The sequence below is a fragment of the Chrysochloris asiatica genome, unplaced genomic scaffold (assembly GCF_000296735.1).
Source record: "Chrysochloris asiatica unplaced genomic scaffold, ChrAsi1.0 scaffold00014, whole genome shotgun sequence".
In the NCBI taxonomy this organism is placed as follows: Eukaryota; Metazoa; Chordata; class Mammalia; order Afrosoricida; family Chrysochloridae; genus Chrysochloris; species Chrysochloris asiatica.
Window position 1 is genome coordinate 6323906 of NW_006408532.1, and position 21617 is coordinate 6345522.

General features: G+C 47.7%; 1 protein-coding gene across 1 annotated transcript in view; it reads right to left on the bottom strand.

Annotated features, from left to right (window-relative positions):
- The window catches only part of FAM129B (family with sequence similarity 129, member B), a 74524-nt gene that overhangs the window by 33609 nt on the left and 19298 nt on the right, over positions 1-21617 (bottom strand). The window contains exon 3 of the mRNA XM_006834973.1: positions 5123-5253. Within this exon, the coding sequence (XP_006835036.1) occupies positions 5123-5253 (131 nt within the window). The remainder of the gene's footprint in view (positions 1-5122; positions 5254-21617) is intronic.

Genomic DNA, 21617 nt, shown 5'->3' on the forward strand with positions numbered 1-21617 from the left:
GGGTTCACAGGAGTCTATTGAATGTGGTAGGGCTTAGTTGCTGTTTTTCCCTTACTTCCCCTTATCGATGACCAGCGTGGTCACCAGTCAGAGCGAATGTATGCTCACGTATTCCCATTGAGTCTTAGTCTTGGAAGGGGTGGATCATTTCTTTTTGGTACAGTAAGTGTGTATTCCTTCCATCTTTTTTTTTTTTTTAATGTTTTATTGTGAATTATGTGATAGTGTACATGGTAGAACATTAGTTTTATATCCTTCCATCTTCTTTTGATGCTTCCAGCATCAAAATATCAATATTTTGCCAGTAGAATCCGTCAGTATTGAAAGTCGAGACTCAAATTTTTTCATTCAGTTCTTTCAGCTTGAGAAATGCTGAGTGAATTCTGCCCTTTTGTTTTTCTAACTCCAGGTCTTTGCACGTTTCATTATAATATTTGACTCTGTCTTCTCGAGCCGCCCTTTAAAATCCATTCAGCTGTTTCACTTCCTCATTTTTCCTATTTGCTTTAGTATCTCTATGCTAGAGAATAAATTTCAGAGTCTTTTCTGACATCCATTTTGTTCTTTTCCTTCTTTCTTGTCTTCTTAATGACCTTTTGTTTCCTTCCAGTATGATGTTCATGATGTCATCCCACAACTCTTCTGGTCTTCTATCTTTAGTGTCTAATGCTTCAAATATGTTCTTGAAATGATTTCTAAATTCAGGTGCCATATGTTCAAGGTCAAATATTAGTTCTCGTGGATTTGTTTTAATTTTCTTCAGCTTCAGCCTGAACTTGCATATTGATGGTCTGTTCCACAGTCTGCCCCTGGCCTTGTTTTAACAAGTGATATGAATCTTTTCCACCATCTCTTCCCACAGATGTAGTCAACTTGATTTCCATGTATGCCATCAATCTAGTGAGGTCCATGTGTATAAAGTCATCTTTTATGTTGTTTAAAATAGGCATTTGCAATGAAAACGTCATTAGTCTTGCAAAATATTCTATCATGCGATCTCCAGCATCATATCTATCACTTAGGTCATACTTTCCAGCTACTGATCCTTCCTCCTTGTTTCCAACCTTTCCATTCCAGTCACCAGTAATTATCAATACATCTTGATTATAGGTTTGATCAATTTCAGACTGAAGAAGTTAGTTGTTGTTGTTATGTGCTGTCTGTTACAACTCATGTATAAGGTTTTGGAGACTTCAAATCTTTGTGGGAGCAGAAAGCCTCACCATTCCCTCATGGAGCAGCTGATGCACTCAAACTGTGGACCTTGGGGTTCACAGTCCAGTGCTCATCGCATGGGGCCAGCACACAGAATTCCTCATCAACACTGGCTTTAGTGATTGGTGCGGTAATGTGACCAATAGTGGTATTAACTGGTCTTCATTGTAGATGTATGGATATTATCCTATCAAAGACAGCATTATAGCTCATGATAGATGTGGAAATGTTTTTGATGATGAAGAGACGCCATTTCTCTTCAATTTGTCATTCCCAGCATATGATTCCTAACTATATGATTCTCAGATTCAAAATGGCTAATACCAGTCCATTTCAGCTCACTAACGCTTAGGATATCAATCATTATGTGTTCCATTTCATTTTTGACAACTTCCAGTTTTCCTAGATTCGTACTTCATACATTCCATGTTCTGATTACTAATGGATGTTACAATTGTTTCTCCTCATTTTGTTTCATCCTCATTGTTGTTGTTGTTAAGTGCCGTAAAGTCGATTCCGACCCATAACGACCCTGTATATTAATTAGATATAATTTATTCTCTCACCAAATACTCACAGTCCTATGAAGGAGGGACCCATTTGTCAGATAAAGAGGCTGGGGGTTTAATTAAGGAGGTTTAATCACTCAACGGCACTTAACAACAACAACAATGAAGCTGCCAGCTAATAGAATTTGAACTCAGGTCCACCTGAGTTTCTCATCAGACGCGGGGTCCCTGGGGACAGGCACCATGTCCAGAAGAGGGAGCCACTCAGAAGCTCACAGTATGGGGCCAGTCTTCATCCCTCCTCAATGGCCTCTAGCATTTTCAAGCCTGAGCACAGGCTGACCTGGGAAGCTGGGAGAACACAAACAGGACCATGGAAATTCAGCCACTAATGACCCCAAGCACCAGCACCAGGGCCACCAAGATGACCACTTCCAGAGGGATTGACTTGGCCTGTCAGAGGGAAGCAGTGGGTGATCTGTGCAAGGACCACTCAGACACCTCAGGGTAGGGCATCTCCAGAGGAGCCAGGCCTGGTACCCTTCCTCCACATTACCCTTCTTTCTGTCACTTACCTGGTTGCCCAAAGGACAAAGGGGGAAGATCACTGACCAAGAATGACCCCAAGCCCAGGACATGAGGTGCCCACAAATAGGACTTCTACGGGACTGACTATGGGCGGGGCCATATGCCACCCCCAGGGAGCAGGGGCTGGCCTTTCACCCCTCGTCCTCAGACCTAGGACCACAGGTTCCAGCTGGGAGCTCAGAGACCACCTGTGCTGCTGACACACCCTCACCTCCTCTGCACCATTCAATGCTGAGCCCTAGGCTGGAATCAGGCAATATCCTAGCCTTCACAGGGCAAATATTTACTGGATAAATGATCAGGAATCAAGTTGACTATATTTGTGGGAAGAGATGATGGAGAAGCTCAGTAACATCAGCCACAATGATCAACACTGACTGCTAACTGCAAAGTCAGAAGTTCCACCCCACTAACCATTCTTTGGAAGCCCGGTGCAACATTGCCAATGAGTCGGAACTGATTTGACTGTACTTAACAAAACAAGGACAGGGGCTGACTGTGAAACAGATCAACAATTTCTCATATGCAAATTCAGATTATAAAGAAAATTAAAACAAGTCCACGAGAGCCAAAATACAACGCTGAGTTTATCCCACCTGAATTTAGAGACCATCTCCAGAACAGATTTGACACATTAAACAATAATGACAGAAGACTAGAAGAGTTGTGGGATAACATTAAAAACATTATACATGAAGAAAACAAAAGGTCATTAAAAAGACAAGAAAGAAAGACCAAAGTAGGTGTCAGAAAAGACTAAATCTTACTCTTGAACATAGAGTAGCTAAAGCAAATAAAAGAAATGAGGAAGTAAAAGAGCTGAATAGAAAATTTCGAAGGGCAGCTCAACAAGACAAAATCAAGTATTATAATGAAAAGTGCAAAGATCTAGCATTAGAAAACCAAAAGGGAAAAGCATGCTCAGCCTTTCTCCAAGCTGAAAGAACTGAAGAAAAAAAAATTCAAGCCTCAGCTGGTAATATTGAGGTACTCTATAGGCAAAATACTGAATGATGCAGAAAACATCAAAAGGAGATAGAAGGAATACACAGAGTCACTTACCAAAAAGAACTGGTCAACGGTCAACCATTTCAGAGTATAGCAACTAAACAAGAACTGATGGTACTGAAGGAAGAAATCTAAGATATTAGTGAAAAACAAGGCTCCAAAAATTGATAGAATACTAACTGAAATGTTTCAACTAACAGGTACAGTGCTGGAAGTACTCACTAGTTTATGCCAAGAAATTTGGAAGACAGCTACCTAGACAACTGTTTTGTGTGTGTCTTTGTGTGTCCATTCCAAAGAGAGGTGATCCAACAGAATGCTAAAATTATCAAACAGTATCATTAATATTATATGCAAGTAAAATTTTGCTGAAGATAATTTAAAAATGGTTGCAGCCGTACATCAGCAGGAAGCTGTCAGAAATTCAAGCTGGATTTGAATCCACAGAAGAGGATGTGGATTGTGGGATATCATTGCTGATGGCAGATGGATCTTGGTTAAAAACAGAGAATACCAGAAAAGATGTTTATGTGTGTTTTACTGACTATGCAAAAGCATCCAACTGTGTAGGTCATAACACACTATGGAAAACATTATGAAGAATGGGAATTTCAGAACACTTACTTGTGCTCATGCAGAACCTGTACATAGACCAAGATGTAGTCGTTCAAACAGAACAAGGGAATATTTTGTGGTTTAAAATCAGAAAATGTGTACAGCAAGATTGTATTCTTTCATCATACTTACTCAATCTGCATGCTAGCAGATCACTTGAGAAACTAGACTATGTGAAGCATCATGGATTAGAATTGGAGGAAGATTCATTAACAACAAGTGAAGAAGACTTGAAGTACTTATTGATGAATAGCAAAGAAAACAGCCTGCAGTATGGACCACAACTCAATGTAAAGAAAATAAAAATCCTCACAACTGGACCAATAAACAACATTATTATAAACCAAGAAAAGATTGAAATTGCCAAGAATTTCATTTTACTTGAATCTATAATCAACACTCACGGAAGCAGCAGTCAATAAATAAACAGTGAATAAGGAAGACTTGAGAAGAGTTGATACATTTGAATTATGGTGCTGATGAAGAATATTCAAAGTATCATGGATTGTCAGAACAAACAATCTGTCTTGGAAGAAGTACAGCCAGAATGCCCCTTAGAAGCAAAGATGGCCAGAGTTCATCTCTTATAATTCAGACACATTATCAGGAGTGACCAATCCCTCCAGAAGAACAGCATGCTCAGTGGAAAAAAAAAATGTCATGCTCAGCAAAAAAGAGGAAGACCCTCAATAAGATGGGTTGACACAGTGGCTGCGACAATGGGCTCAAACATAACAACTGTGAGGATGGTGTAGAACTGGGCAGTGTTTCATTCAGTGGCACCTAACAACAACAACAACAACAACATAATAGTAATAACAAGATAATGATGACAGCCAGCACTCATTGGGTACCTTCCCTGCTTTCAGATTTTTGTTCCTCGCAACCACTCTGTGAAGAAAGGCAGTCAATTCCCATTTTACAGATAAATAAACTGAGGGTCCCTGATGTCAGGTAATTTGTTCACTAGCACATACCATTAAGAGGAGGACTTGGGCTTGAACCCACAGCTGTCAGACTCTAAACCCCTAGCTGTGATAACAAAGAGAGTCACCTACAAAAATAAAGGCGATGTGTGGGGTCCTTAGAGAAAACTATGGCCACAAGGGGAAATTGAAATCACTGGCCCGAGGTCACGTGGTGAGCAATGGCAGAGCCCACTCTGAGCTCAGCTGGGAGCCTCTCACCTTTCGCCACAGGAGCTGGGCCTGTGGCATGCCGGTGACCTCAATCTCATGGCGCATACTGTTGAAGAGAGCGACGCCATACTGGTCCTCATAAAAATGGAGGAACTCTGTCAGAATCTTCCCGGTTTTCTCTGAAAAGGAAGGACAAACAGGAATATGAGATCCTCACAGTTACTGACATGCATCAACCCTTCCCTCAGGGAGAAGCACCACACCAGCAAAACCTCAAATTCCTGAATGTGAAATTGTTTGTACAAGCTCCTTGCTTTCATCTGAATCACATTTCTAGCCAGAATAGAGTAGTTTCTGCGCACACATCATCACTGGCTAGTTAACCAACTGCCATGGGAAAAGGTAAACCACCCCACAAGGAAAATAGGCAACAGCCATAAACAGGAAAACTGCCAAGCAGAAAACACAAAAAGCCAACAGACAAATAAATAAGATGTTCAGCCTCATTAATAACCAAATGCCTGCAAAGTGGACCAAGATTCCACGCTCCCCTGTCTGACTGGCCAAGATTAACACAATTTATGTTAATACCCAAGGACCTCCAGTAGCAGTAGCGTAGTAGTAGAATTAGAATCAAGTTGGGCTGCTAAACTCAAGGTCAGCAGTTCGAAACTACCAGATGAGGCTTTGGAACGAACTCCTCAGCTCACCACCATGTTAAGACCCAGGGCTGATGAGGATGTGGAAACCTTACACTCTCACTCAGAGCCACAACATTGTAGGTTGGGTCAGGCCTTTCAGAGGATGACTGGGGGTGGCATGCACAATTTTAGGGATAAATTTTGCACTCTCTGATGTTGAGCTCACCTCCAAGAATCTACTCCATGGGCTAACTCACAGGAGAACAGGGATGTGTAGACACTGGGACAATCACTGGAAACAACCTAAATGTGCATCTTTAGGGGATGGTTCAATAACTAACGGTTCACTCCAAACTTGTTGCTGTTGAGCCAATTCCGACTCGTGGTGACCTCTGGGACAGAGTAGAATGACCTCACAGTGTTTCCAAAACTGTAGTTGCTATGGAAGCAGACTATCACACCTTTCTCTCATGGAGCGACTGGTGGGTTCGAACTGCTGACCTTTGGGTTAGCTGCTGTATGTTTAACCATTGCATGACCAGGTTCCTTCCCTCAGAACATTAAAAATTTTTAGAGGAATTACATAGACCAACCAAGGGAAGGTGTCCACCCTGTGTTAAGCAAAGAAGTGCATGCACAATATTGTATATTTGAAAAAAGCATTCCTGTTTCTGTACGTAAATTATTTATGCTTAGATATTTATAGATAGAGGTCTAGGAGGCAACACACCATACTAACGGTGGGACCCCCTGGATGTGGGGCTGCAGAGAAGATATCACTTTTGGCTTTAATTACTTTTATAGCGTTTGAATTATTTTACAAGCATGACTCCTTGTACAATTAAAAATAAACATTCTAAAATTAACTTCTTTATCAAGCTGACAGTATTTTCCGCTTTCACTGCTCTTTTGCTTCTGTCTTCTGCTGCAGCGGTTTCTGAACAGGGAGGAGCACTGTGGTTTCCAGAGTGAGCCCAGCACATACCAGGTGCTCACATTTGAGTCTCCCTATTTACACAAGGAAGGAGCTCTGGTGGCATAGTGGTTACAAATCGAACTGTGAACCACAAGGTCAGCAGTTTGAAACTATCAGCTGCTGCTCTGCTGAGAGAAAGACGGGGGAGAAAGATGAGGCTTTCTGCTCCCGTAAAGATTTACAGCCTTGGAAACCCTGTTTAGGGTCGCTATGGGTCGGAACTGATTCGACGGCACTTAACAACAATTTACACAAGGAGCTCTGGTAGCGTAGTGGTTACAAATCAGGCTGCGAACCTCAGTTCGAAACTACCAGCTGTCCTGTGGGAGACAGATGAGGCTTTCTGCTCCCGTAAAGATTTACAGCCTTGGAAACCCTATACAGGGTCGCTATGAGTTGGAATCAACTCCACGGCACATAACCAACCAACCAATTTACACAGGACTCCCTGATGTGGCGCTGTGGGTTAATGCGCCAGACTGCAAAGCCATTTGAACTGCAAGGTTGGCAGTTGAAGCTCACCAGCTGCTTCTCAGATACACTACACAGGGTTGCTATGGGTCGGAACCGACTCGATGGCACTTAATAACAACAACATTTACACATTATGAAACTGAAGCCCACAGAGGACGGGACCCACACTAAGTTGGCTTCTCGGTAAGCCCTTCCCATTCTTGAGAAGCTATAGCTCCAGTCCTGACCTGGCATTTGTCCTGGCTTCCCTCTCTGGGCCTCAGTTTCCCTCCTGCAGAGACAGAGGGCTGGACTCAATGACAGGCAGGCCCTGCCATCTCCAACCGTCTTGGATTCCAGATTTTGAGGTAAGGGCTGGCATGACCTCCCATCCTGCAGTGGTCCTATGGGCATCCAGCTAAGATGGTAAGGGCTAGAGCTATTTTCACTTTAATAAAAACAAAAAGTATCGCCATTGAGTCGATCCCAACTCACGGCAGCCACGTGTGCAAAGGAGACCTGCACTCCAGAGGGTATTCAAGGTTCAGACCTTTCAGTTAGTAGTTGCGTCACCCAGGGACTCACCATTCTGCAGAGAATGAAATGAGAACCAGAGAAGTTACGTTTCTGACACAAGGTCACACAGCTACTGGACTGCAGAGGGGTGAAGTCCTGGGTCCAGCAGGAAGCAGCAGCTGGGAAGGAAGGCTGAGAGTCCTGCCAAGTCCACACCCACAGACAGCCCCATAGCAGCCCACCCCTGCCCCCAGCCTCAGTGAGGGAATGGGGATTTATTCCATCTAGGGCATCTCCAACCCTCGATCAGAGTCCAGATTCCGATCTGGGAGAAGGAGGGGAGAACAAATGAGGAATTTGCTTTGAATGCCTATTTTTTAAGCACCATAAACAATTAGAACTCTCTCAGAGACCTTGGGAATTGTTTTGAAAAAGTGATGAGGTAGGGTAGGGGGTAGGCTAATAATGACTTGGGGCCAAAAAGAGAAAATTCAATAGCAGAACAAAGAATATTGATAATCACTGTACTCACCAGCAGAATTTAGTGTGCAACCCCCGGCCAGGGGTCCCTCGGTGGTGCAAACAGTGAGCCCCTTACCTTCTAACTGAAAGGTTGCAGATTTGAGTCCACTCTGGTAGCGTAATGGTTACGAATCGGGCTGCGCACCTTAAGGTCAGCAGTTCGAAACTACCAGCTGTTCTGAAGGAGAAAGATAAGGCTTTCTGCTTCTGTAAAGATTTACAGCCTTGGAACCCTGTACATCGGGTCACTATGAGTCAGAACCAACTCCACAGCACATAACTACTACTTCTAGAGGCTCTGGAAGAAAGGCCTAGTAATCTATGTCTGAAAGATCAGCCACTGAAAACCCTACGGAGCACAGTTCTACTCTGACACACATGGGGTCAAATCAGAGTTGACATGAAGGCCAGTCCTCATGCAAGTTTTGCAAGTATGATCCCAAAGAATCTTCATGAAAACCCCAGGGAGACAGTGCTCTTGTTTTCCCGTTTTAGGAAGGAGGAAGTCAGAGCTACACTGCTTCAGCCAGGATTTGATCTCTCCTCTGCCCTGGCACCCCATGGGCATTCACCAGTGTGGCCTGCAGATAGGCAAGGCTCTGCCTAAACCCAACATGCAGACTGGAGTTCATTGATCTCAAAAACCCTTCAGCCCCAACTCTGCAAGATAAGACCCTGGCTGTGGTGCACACACCCTCAGACCCAGCTTTATTTCTGGCTAGCCTGGGCAGCCACCCCCAGGAGCAGGCCCAGTAGGTAGTGGGGTCAGTGCAGCAGGGAATAGGCAGAGAGAAGCTGCAGCTGGACTGGACCAGGGGACTGGAAGGGCAAGGCCAAGCCAGGAGAAGGTGAGGCTGCAGGTTGGAAAGGAAACAGATTGGGGAAGGAAATCTTGACCAGGTACAGTGATGACGTCTGTCAGGGCAGGAGCCAGAGCAGGAGACGAGACTGAGGTTCAAGGCCAGGAGCCAGTCAATCATTTCTGGATATATAACTTTGCAGAAAAATTATCCACGTGAGACCATGGGGCCAGTATCCAGGAAAAATCAGAGTCAGGTGAGGCCAGGACAGAAAACTGACAGAGAAGGTATGACAAGCTTGGGCAGGGGAGAGTATTGCGAGAGGTGGGAGGCGGATAGTTAATAGAGTAAGAAATAAGATGGCCCAAAACAGGAGGAGGTCCCAGCCCCACTGCTCTGCATGACGCCCCACCCCCCTACACACACCAAATCACAATGGCCACGCCTCTAATTTCATCCAACACTAATCACAGGCAGCCTTGTTATCTGAACTCAAGAACTCTATAGAGCTGGATCAATTTTCAGGTAAGTCCTTTGCTCTCTGAAATTCCAGAACCAAACAGACTGGAGAGTATGGGATAAGAAGAGATGCTTGTGTTTGTGTAAAATCTGGGAATGCCACAAGGGCAGCCAACCTCCATTTGCTCACCACATATCCCCGGCCACCCACCCCCACCCCCACAGCATAAGCAGAACAAGAAGATCACATGGTGGGGACTATCCAATGGACACATAGCTCCTGCAAGTCTGCTCTGGGTCAGGACCCCTAAGGATGAAGGAAAGCTTCCAGGGACACCAGGACCCTGAAGTGTGGCCAAAGGCATTCTGTAAGGGGTTAAGGACCCAAAGGTTGTAGCTCAGCCTCACATGGGAACTGGGTATGTTCAGCGTAAGTTTGGCAGCAGAGGGAGACCATGCTGGAACAGGCTGTGGGATGGCTGCTTGGCAGGGGTAGACCAGAGCACATTTTTGAGAGATGTCCTAAGACACTTTGGGAAGAACTACCACATGTTTGGCACAAAGGCAATGCCATAGGAACTCAGAGATGGGGACTCAGGGCACTGTAGGGGTGAGCCTCAGAGGGACTTAAGAGACCGGAAGGACTTGGGAGCAAGCACAGGGAGGGCCAGCCTGAACATAGGGCTTGGAGAGGAGAAGCCCTACACAGGATCACCTTGAGTTTTGCTGGAAGACTCAGACTCACCCCACTGCACCGGAAGGTCCCAAGGGCAAGGCCAGGCTCGCTGCTCCACCTGCTGCTGAACAGGGAGCCCAGCCCCTATCTATAAGCACCCCACTTATTTTCCTCTTGCCACCCTTGCCCTGGAGCTGCCAGGATTCCACGACACAAATTCCCATGGCAGAATCCCTGCCTGTGTGTGTATGGATAGTCCCAGGAGCCTCGGGCACCCTCTCTTCTCCACACCTGCCCACACCAGCTCGTCCTGTTTCCTCCTACCACTTGGGAGACACCACACCCCATGAATTTGGGGCAGATGTCAGCAGAGAACAGGGCCTCTAAGACCCAGGCTCACTCTGCAGAGCCGACTGGGAGCTACAGAGGGTAAGGGACTCACCTCAGGCCACACAGCTGAACTAAGCAGCCAGACTCTAGCCCCAATATGCTGGCCCCTCTGAGAGGCCAGAGGGCATCACTGTCCCCAAAGAGCAGAAAGGAAACAGACTTGTGGCCCCATCTCCAGAGGCAAGGTAGGCCTGCTTCTGGTAAATTGTTAGTTAAATCGACAAATGCTTCTGTGAACTCCGGAGATACTATGACGGAGCAGTATGAGAGGGCTGCCAACCTCCGCCACCTTCTGCATTGTCTCATCCACCATACTGACTCAGCTACAGGTGCTGTTTGAGGCAGGAGGTAGGAGGTGGTGTCGGGGGAGGCTGGCAGGGCCTGCCCCACAGCCCCGGACTCCCAGTGTCCTGAGGATAGCCATTCAGGGAGGCAGCACAAAGCAGGGATCACAGTCCCAGCTCTACCAAACACTAGCCCTGCAAGTGGCCTGACCATCCAGATCCCTGAGCTCCTTATTTGTAAAATGGGCATACCAGGCTTTGCGGGAGGCAGTCAACAAATGAAGTACTCAACTGAGAACCTCCATAATTGTTCTTAGTCCTAAGGGTCCTCAGTGTATAACAATGACAGCAAGAGATTGGAAATTTTTATTAGCTGATATAACTTTTATGGAGTCCTAGACCGAAAGGTTTGGATCACAAGGTGGACAGTTCAAACCCACCAGCTGCTCCTAGGAAACGCTATATAGGGTTGCTATGAGTTGGAACCAACTCATCAGCACTTAAACAACAATAATAATTTTTATAGCTAAGAAATCAGAGTTTTGGGGTTTTAGAAACAGGACAGTCACAGAGTAATAAAACAATAATGACAGATGGGTTGTCTATAGATGAAGGTTGAGCAAAGAGGGCACGTTCTAGAGGAAGGAACGGTCCTGGCAAAGGTGAGGTCGGGAATCAGAGCTCCAGGGAATCCTTGCCCCTGGGCTTCCTTGCACCTATTCCACTTTCCTGGAATAAGGAGGCAAACGCATCCCAGCCAGACACACATACTCAAAGTTAAGTTACATGTAAACAAATACAAATCCTCACTTTGCAGGTATATAAACCAAGGCTGAGATAAATGAAGTGACTCAAAAAAGTTCATTTACTCTATCCACAAAAACATACTGAGTAAGGACGCAGGAACGTGACAGGAAAAGCCTCCTGGGGGGCGGGGTCTGGTTCCCTACAAGCCCAATGGATAAACTCAGGGAGCAAAGCTGAGCGTCTACTCTGTACCCAGCCACCACTTTGCTCTGTGACTCCAGGGAGCCACGGCTCTTCTACACATCACGTTTATAGTATGAGGGTATTGGACTCCATCCAGATCTAAAAAGGCCACTTCCCAGAATGTGGGCCCAGGTGAAAGATACATACAAACACTCAAGAGTCAAGAACTTCAATGAACTATTGGATAAGGGGTTGCTCTGTGGATCTCAGGAAGCCTCTGTTTCCCATGTGGCTGGAGTTAAGAACCAGAAGGGGTCCCTCACCAGTGAGTCCCCCTAACTCTGCCTCCAGAAACCCCAAGATTTACCAGGTAGGCCAAGAACTTCAACAGCTTATTTAATCCTAACAATTATTGCTATCCCTCTTTACAGAAAAGGAAACTGAGGCTCAAGGAGACCTTGTGACTTACTCAAGAGCACATACATAACCAAAAAAGTAGACTTTGAGCCTTGTCTCACGCCAGAGCCTACACAAAATCCCAGCCTGTATCCCCTCTTCATCCCGAGGGCCTCTCACACTATACCATATAGTCAATTTACAAAGCTCTGCCTTTACATTCTTAGGTTGCATCCTTGTTTTGTCTTAAGAGGCAGGCAAGGTTGGCATTACTATGCCCAGTTTACAGTAAGGAAAGTGAAGCTTCCCAAAGTTACAGCCTCCCCACTCTCTCCAGCTTGCTCCCATCTGGTGAGAACTAGCAGATAAGTCCTCATATTTCCTGAATTCTTAATTGTCTATTTTCTCTGGGCCTCAATTTCCCTACATGTAAAATGGTGGGTGACTCCCTGTTAGCTCAGCTGATCTAAAATCTCAACGATGATCTAATCAGTGCTGCCCTGGCCCCAGGAGCTGACCAGGATGATGGCCTCAGCATCCGAGTGCTGGTGAGTCAGCTCTGACAGGAACCGACCACATTTCTCTCAGACTGTGGAGAGATGGGTGGGAGGGAGTTGTTGGTGCTGCCTGCAAATAGGGCACCATCTCCACAAGGCACAAAGGAGTCTGGGTTCAAGTCCCAGATCTGCCATCTACTAGCTGTATGACCTTTGAAATCTGAGCCTTGATTCCTCATCTGCAAAATGGTACAGCAGTACCTGCCTACTCAGGCTATGAAGAGATCATCGGACAAATGAGTGTACAGCATTTGGCCCTGGCATGGAGGAGGTACCTCATCAGCAGAGGGTTCCTATAAAGTATCTCTTGTCCAAAGTTCTGCTTACCCTGAGAGAGGCCCTGAAACTGAGACTGAGCCCACCAATAACAGCCAAAGAGGCCAGAAGAGCATTAATCTCTGATTTTCCAGACTGACAAAGGATCATGCTACTTCCTGTGCTTGCCCAGAGTTCAGATAGCAGGGGCTGGACAAAAACTAGTGAGGCACCAGGGTGGGGGATCAAATATTGTGCCAATTGTGGCTAGAAGGAAAACTGAGGCTTAAAGAGAAGAATGGACTTGTTGAGCTAAAGATGGGAGGAGGAATGCAGGGGTCCTCAGAGACGGGCTTGCAAAGGCAGAGCCTTAAGAGCCCTGAATGCCAAGCTAAGGAGCTTCTTGCCTCCTCGTGGCACTCCCTGAGCCCAGTCCACATGACTCCTGGACCAGCCACCAACTCTGACTCCTCAGATCTAGGGATGACTGGAGCTGGTGCTGGCAGGATGCTTCAGATGAGAAGACTGAGATCCAGAGAGCTGAGCTCCCTGCCCAAGTCCCTTGGCTGGGGAGTGGCAGAGGCAGGATCTGACCTAGGATCTGTGGGATTCTAGAATCCAAACCCAAAACCCTGCTCCATACTGCCTGTAGGACCCAGAAGGTCGAGGTTGACTTCCAGCTCTGATCACATTCAGTCTCATGTCAACCATGGGGGCTTCATGTCAGGCTAAACCCTGTTTGGCCTGAGCTGAGGGCACCATGCCAGACCCAGTCCCTGGCTCATCCGGTCCCTCCAGTGGGCTCCAGGGACACGCCTCACCCACGAGGCCTGGCCCAGTTTCAGAGCTGAGAGGCTGGCGGACTGAAACCAGGCAGGTAGCACCTGCAGGGTGGGGCAGACCCAGAACCTGCCTGCCTGGTTCCCTGAGCACCCACTCGACCCACCCAAAACCCAGGGAGTGGGGAAAGGACTCAGTTTCCCTGTGGTATAAAGTTATCCAAAGTCCCACCCCACCACACACCAGGAGCCTAATCACAAGAGTGGCAGTTCAAACCCATCAGCCACACCGAAGGATAAGGGTTTCTGCTCCCATAAAGATTTACAGTCTCAGAAACCTATACAGGATTGCTATGAGTCAGAAGTGACTCGATAGCACCTAACAACAACTACTACTACACACACCCTAAAGATTTCTCACCATAGAAAGGGAGGTGTGTATGCCCTGTCCAGGGGCCTTGGCTGGGTCCCAGGGTAGAGGGAATGTGCACAAAGCTGTCCTTCCTGCCTAGAGAAGGTGGCTAACCTCGCTCCTCTTCCCAAGAGGCTTCCTGCCAGTCTCAAGTGCCCTGGAGGGACCCTCTACTGGGTCACCTCTTCCCTAGGGCCAATTATTCAAAAGGGAAACCCTTTCCTCATGAACTAGGCAAACTGAAGCAGGCTGAGGCCAAAAATGACAGCCACCTGGCAAGGGTGCCAAATCACACTTTACCCAAAACAGATCAGAGAGAGCGGCTTTGCCATATGCCACCACAGACAGATGAGGAAATTGAGTCAGGGGACAGTGAAGGAGTCCACCTGTCACACATCTAGTAAGGCCTGGTGCAGGTGACACCCAACACATGGGCCAGGTACTCTGCTGGGGGATTTACCATGTTTGAATGCCCGCCCCCACGATAGCCCCAGGAGGGGGTACAGTATCATCCCCATGGAGGAAGCAGAGGTGGTCAGGCCATATGGCTTGTCAAGTGAAGGAGTGAATCAAAACTGGGGCTGGAACCCAAGCTGGCTACGCCCCAGAGCCCCAGCTTTCACCTGTGCTGGGCCCTTCGGCTGGAACAACCTTTGACCTTATTGCCACAATTCAAAATCTCAGCCAGACTTCAAGGACTGACTCAAATGTCACCTCCTGCATCACAAAGTTTTGCAGATAGCATTTGCATGTAATTTGAATAATTGCAGCATGAGCGAATGGCTGTCATAGTTAGCCCAGAGCCAGGCACAGAGGCAGCTCCTAGTGCATGTTAACAATTAACTTCATCTTTATTTCATTTAACCCTCACAACACTGGGACAGACTGTTAAAGCCATATTATAGATGCGGAAGCTGAGGCTCAAAGAGGTTAAGTGACTTGCCCAGCATCACACGGGCAAGAGCAAAAGCGGGATGTGAACCCAAGTCTGTCTTTGTTCACTGGTCTATCCTCAGTCTAGAATTGTGTGTGGAACAAAGAAGGAGCTCTGGAGATTTTGTTAACTCTCTGAGGTCTGGACATTCCCCACCAGACTGAAGCTCCTCAGGGTCATAATCATCATCTGAATTCACTTAGCATATAGGTCCTTGGTAAGTGCTGAGCAGAATAAGGGAAAAAGAGGAGCAGGGAATAGCTGGTACCTGCCTTGGGAGAGGTAGTGTTCTCACAGAGGTGGTGTGTTTAGGGCAAAGCTCAGAGCAAGAAACAACCTCCCCCCTAAACACACTCTGTCTGTCCCTCAGCTTAGAATGGCCTTGGGCTATGACTACCCCTCTCAGGGCCTGTTTCCTCATCTGTAAAATGAGCATAATGACAGTCCTCCACGATCACATGGTGGTTAAGGGTCCTTAGAAGTGCAGCAGGCTTTCCCTTCCCCCACCTCCCAGATGTTGGTTTTTTGCTGTCCACAGCAGCTGTCTGAGGGTTGGGTGAGCTATATGATCATAAGTGGCTGTTATCTTATCCTTCAGGACCAATAGAATCCCTGCCACGGTGTATGCATTTATTCATGGACCTGTCACACACCCTAATAACAGGCTACTGGACTTGGGAAAGACCATCTGGGATTAAATCTAAACTCTCCATTGGACAGATGAGAAAACTGAGGCTGGAGAAGTGGTCCTCACAAAAACCAGCATAGAGAGAAAGAAGTCAGTAGGGTTTTAGCACCAGGGGAGGAAAACTAGCATCTGGTCTTGAGGCCCCCAGCCTGACCTGCTCTCCAGTGCCTGGTCACGTCCTCTTCACACGACCTGCCCCACTACTCCACCTCAGCTCCCTAGGACTTCCCTAGAGAGGTCCAGTACTGTAGCCCCACAGCTCCCAAATTCCTCTTGGCATTCTTAACTGGTTCCTTTGAGCCTTTGAGCCTGACTCCCCACTGGCTGAGACCTTGTTCACCACAGTCCCCAGCGCCTGGGTTAGGTGGGAGCTCCATGAACAAGTCTTGAAGGAGTGACTCATGACTGGAAGAGTGATTAGGTCTGAGAAGGAAGGGGTCTGAGGCAGGTGAAGGCTAGCTGGCTTTCCCCTTCACAAAGGCAGATTTGGGCCAAGGAGACAGAGTCAGGAGGAGTTGGGCAGGATTTCTCACAAAGCTGGCTTCAAAACATTTAGCAAATATTTAACCACAGCTCAGCGACAACAGGGAAGGGTGTGCTTTGAGGCAGAAGGGAGGTGGCCGAGCTGAAGACCCACCCGTCCGCACAGGGCTGCCCTTTCCTTTACACCTCAAGGAGGCCAACAGAGGGAGGAAGTGGATTCCCATCTTGACATAAACAGAGGGAAACAAAAGCCCTCTCATCCTCTCCTGCCCCGCCCACCCTGCCTGCCTGGCAGCAGCCTGGCACTCACAGCCTACAGTTGGTGACTTGTTCTGGGAACCCAGGACCCAGGCATCCCTGTTCTCTGGGAACACATAGAACCATGCTGGAAAGGTTGGGGAGGGGGTGCCAAAGTCCCTCACTACTGTGGCAGGAGCATCACCCACCCAGGTAGGATGAGCCTGCCACATCAACTCTGTATCAGCTCCAGGATCCCAGCACAGGGCCGCGGAGGGTGGCTACTTCTACTGCAGGGGGCACCTAGCTACATGATTCCACACTATCCCCAGTTAGGGTCAAGGCCACACCAGAGGCCAAAGGAGCCATAAAGAGCATGAAGGGACAAAGGCAGCCAGCCTGGAGGACCCAGGAGCTGCAAAACTGCCCCAGGCTTACATAACCTGCTGCTTGGTAAGGTGGAGGGTCAGAGAAAAAGAGGAAGACCCCCAACGAGATGGACTGGCCAAGTGGCAGCATTCATGGCTCAAGCGTGGCAACAGTAGTGAGGTTGGCCCAGGATCGGGCAGTGTTTCGTTCTGCTGTGCATAAGGTCGCTATGGGTCGGTACCAACTCGATGGCACCTAACAACAACAACAATCCCAAGAGAGAGTCCTGGCTTTGGCTCCAGACAGACATGGGAACAAACCCTAGTGCTGTGATCTAGTGGTCTCACCTTGCCGAACCTGGGGTTTCTCCTCTGTACACTGGGGATAATTACAGCCTCTACCTCATCATGATTGGGTGTGCCCTTAACAACAACAACACCTCATCAGGATTGGGTGTGCTTATTTGGCCCAGAGGGAGTGGCTGATCTATGACAGCCAGTAATTCTGTAAATACTAACCTCCATCCTCCTCACACCTCGTCACCCATCCCACCTCATCACCCATCCCGTTAACTTTTCCTCAGCAACATCCCTCACATATATTCCTTTCTTTTTATCCTTACCACCTCCATCAGAACCCACGCCCTAGTAAGCTGAGGCCTGGTCACCTGATAAAGCTCCTCCCAGGCCATAGTTCCCAGTGCTCAACACAGCTCTTCTCTCAGTCAAAAGTCCAGAGGGCCCAGGCTACATTGAGGACACAGGGCACTCTACCATGGGACACCCACATTGGCAGGTCTTGATCTGTTATGGGCCTGTTTTAGAACCCATCACCAACTTTGCCCTCAGTGCCCAACCCTTCCTCCAGGAGGTTACTGTGACCAGCAAAGTTGCCACCATCACCATCCAGTCTTCCCCATCAGCAAGCAACTGGACTCAGTCCAGGATCCATGTCCTCAGTCAACATGCTCGATGCAGACCAAAGATCAGATGAGGCTTCATCTTGCTATCCTCATTCATTCATTCAGTAACCGGGGCCACTGGACTTTCAAGGATGAACAAGACAGACCCAATCCGTCCCCTCAGGGAGATACCAAGTCTAATGAGGGAGAGGGATGGTCAAGGGAAAGCTCAAGAGGGGCAGGTAAATGCCCCAAATGGGAAAATTGCACCAAATAGGAGGTCACGGAACCCAGAAGAAGGGCAGCTAACCTGACCTGCAGAGTTTGGAAACTTCCAGAAGGAGGTAGCACCTAAGAGATGAAGAGGTGTTGGCCAGGCAAAGAAGGAGAGCTGAGGAGGGAGAACATGCCAAGCAGAAGACACAGGAAATGCAATGATTCTGAAGTGAGAGAGAGCATTAATCTATTCTATAAATATTTATAAGTACTTTGCCCATTGAGAAGGGCCCTTTCAAGGAACAGTCTAATGTCAAAATTCTGGAAATCAGATCTCAGTTCAAATACAAACTCCACCATTTGCTGGCAATAAGACTTGGAGCATGTGGCCTAACTTCTTTGAACCTGTTTTCTCAGTCCTAAAATGAGAATGACAGCAGTAACTAGCTTCCTGGGTTCAGTGATATGAATAAATCCACAGAACCTAGGTAAACCGGGCCTTGCATTGCCAATAATGGTCACTGAATAACTGAAAGGAGCTCCATCTGCCAGAGTGTTGGTGACCAAGAAGTAAGAGGTCAGTCTTTTACAAGCACTCAGGAGTTCCACAATGTGTCCAGTGGTTGGTTGTGGTGTGTTTCATGCCACAAAACAGACCAACAAGGGGCACTGGAATAATAGCCACTGGTTAGTCAGGGGACAGGAAGGAGCTTGGAGCCCAATCTTCTGGCTCCTTGTCTCTCAGAGATTAATTTATCAGAAATGCGAAGTGGAGTGAGAAACATCAATGAAGATTTCTGAGCACAAATACCCAAGCTACACACCACCAGATGTTGGTATGCCACAATATCTGCTCCACAGGCCAGCAGTCATGGATGCTCCTGCCTCCCCACCTCCTTTAGCCGCTACGCTGCTGGCTCATCATCACCAGAGATGGCCAAGTCCTTATTTGGTTCCATCAACATCTCATGTGTGGACCTAGGCAAGTTTTTTTTCTCTCCAGAGCCTTCCCTTCCCACAGATAGTCACCACATCCTGAACTCTGCATGAGCAGGAACCACGTGTGTCTTGCTGGCCCAGTATTTTGCATTTGTACTTATCATTCCTTTTTCTTGTCTTATTACATTGACATCCATACCAAAGCTAATGAAAATACCTGCAAGGTTTCACCCTTAAGTTTGAGGTTTGCTGAGTACCTCATGAATAAAGCTGTAAAGGACTGAGGGCCTGGGAAGGGTGGCTAAAGGAAAGGAGGGAGGACTCAGCTCTTCTCTCCAAACTAACCATCACCAGTTGCCAGTGAGTCACCTCAGACTCATGGGGACCCCAGGGTTTTCAGTGGCTAACTTTTCAGAAGTAAATCATAGACCTTTCTTTTGGGTGAATTCAAATTACCAACCTGTCAGTTAGCAGCTGAGCACTCTAACCATGTGTACCACTCAGGGACTCCTTCAAACCAACAAGCTACATAATTCTCTGGGACAAGAGATGCTGGGGAAGCCCAACCATAGCCATGCCCATGCCAAACTTCTGTTCTCAAGAAATCCACAGAAGATGGACAGGACTCCAGGGAGAGCTTTCTAACTGTCTCTGATGCCTAGAGTAGGATGGGTGGTCCTGGGAGATGGAGAATTCCCTGTCACTGCCAGCATGCAAACAGAAGTTGGGTGAATGACTGGCATGGAGGGGATTCTGCCCCAGGAGGGAGACGAGTAGTAAAAACATAAGCTTTGGGGCCACACAGGTCTAGCTCAGCCACAGACCACAGAGCAGGACAATTTCCTTCTCTGTAAAATATAGTTCCCACCTAAGAGATTTGTTGTGAGGACTGAATCATATGTGTGAGAAGAACTTGACATACTTCTTCTCTTACTAGGACCAGCCACTGTGGCCCAAGCCCAACAGAAAAGAGTTAATTGCAGATCCGCGACCCCACACAAATCACTAGCGGAGTGCCCTCTCACACATGTGTCCCTTTTGATAAGTCAGGCTTCTTCCCAAGCTCCCTCAGGACCCATAGGCAGACTCTTCCTTGCCCACCCATGCACACACGTGCACACATGAAAACACACACATGCAGCTTCCTGTTCCTTTGATCCTGACAGTAAGGGGGTGGAAGGAGGGAGAGGACTCTTGTCTTCTCCAGGCCTGGAAGGGAGAGAAGGGGCAAAGGGAGGGAGGAAGATGAGCCAACGTGAAAACCCCCCTCATGTGATTGCTGCTGGGCCAGAAAGAAACCCAATCCCAGGCTGGAATGCTGGGACTCTCAGCATGAGAGGGTTTTTGCAGATGGCGAATTGAAAGTTTATTCAAATAACAAGACTCCCTTGGCCTGCCCTTCTGAGTTCGGCCAATGGTCGATGCAGGCCCTGCCCTACCCTTGGGTCACCAGCTGCAGGTGTCCTCAGGTTCCAGAAGTAGCCAGTAGGGAAGGTGTGAGAGCAAGTCCCCTGGGGCCCAACCAGTCTCATGTGCCCTGTTCCAGGCACCTGTGTGGTTCCCATTTATACCTCATAAGAAACTCTGCTCTCAGCCAACAGGGCCCTGGGTTCTGGGTCTGCTTCACCATGGAAGGGCTCTGAGGATGAGTAGGGAAAGGGACACTGTGTCACATCACTGGGCAACCAGCATGAAATCTGCAGGAGGGGCTCAGAGTTAAGAGCTCTGGGCCCTGAGGACTCACCCTTCCTGATTCCCTGTCCCCTCTTCTGTCTAGTGAAGGGGCTGGACTCCATTTCTCTGAACCCTCAGGGCTCTATGCTCTCCATCTGTGACAGAAGAGAACATTCCTTCCCCAACACAGTCCCATGCTGGTGGGTCCAGGTGAGGCCACCATTCAGCCTTGACCAAATGGACCCTGAGTTCCATCTGGCAGCCTGGGGGCACTGAAAGGTACTGTCTCTGATGGTCATGTCCTTCCATTCACATCACAATCTCATTAGTCATCAACACAACTTTCTTTGCTTTAATAATTAATTGTGTAGTGTCCATTTCCCCCACGCAGGCAGAGATCGTGCTAGCCTCGTTCATATCCTTCCTCAGTGCACATCACCGAGCACGTACATATCTGTCATCTGGTATGGGGAGACTATGTCAGAACTCCTCAATTCACTTTCCAAGCATCTTAAGACACAGGACAGGGACAGAGTTTTCCCAGGAAGGTTTACTTACACCTAGAACAGCCTTCTCAGCCCATGGAATCAGGGGTCTTCAATCCCAGGCCCACCCCTTCCCAAACAGGTGGCACAGATCAGGGCAGCCCAAAGGCACATATCCGCAGCAGAAAAGGTCACTACCCCATCACACAAACCGAGGCTGTCACTTAAGCTTGCAGCCTCAGTTTCCTCTTCCGGCAGATTCTGTCAAATGATACAGCACCTGCAAAGAGCCTGGGAAATTGGAACTGAACATCCCCTACACTTGAGCCTCCTCTGCTCCCTCTTGGCTGACGCAGGGAAAGGGCACCACATTGAGAGGCAGGAGGGGTCCACTCTGTGGGCCCAGCTCTGTGGGACGCTCACCTGGGGTAGGCATATCACTCCACATCTGTGTTCCCGCTCTATGAAGGAACAAATGTACTGGCACCTTGAAAACAGTTGTCAAAAGTGCTTCTGCCCTTGACCTACACCTATGGATGCAGTACCTCAAAAGAGGGAACAAATCTTTACA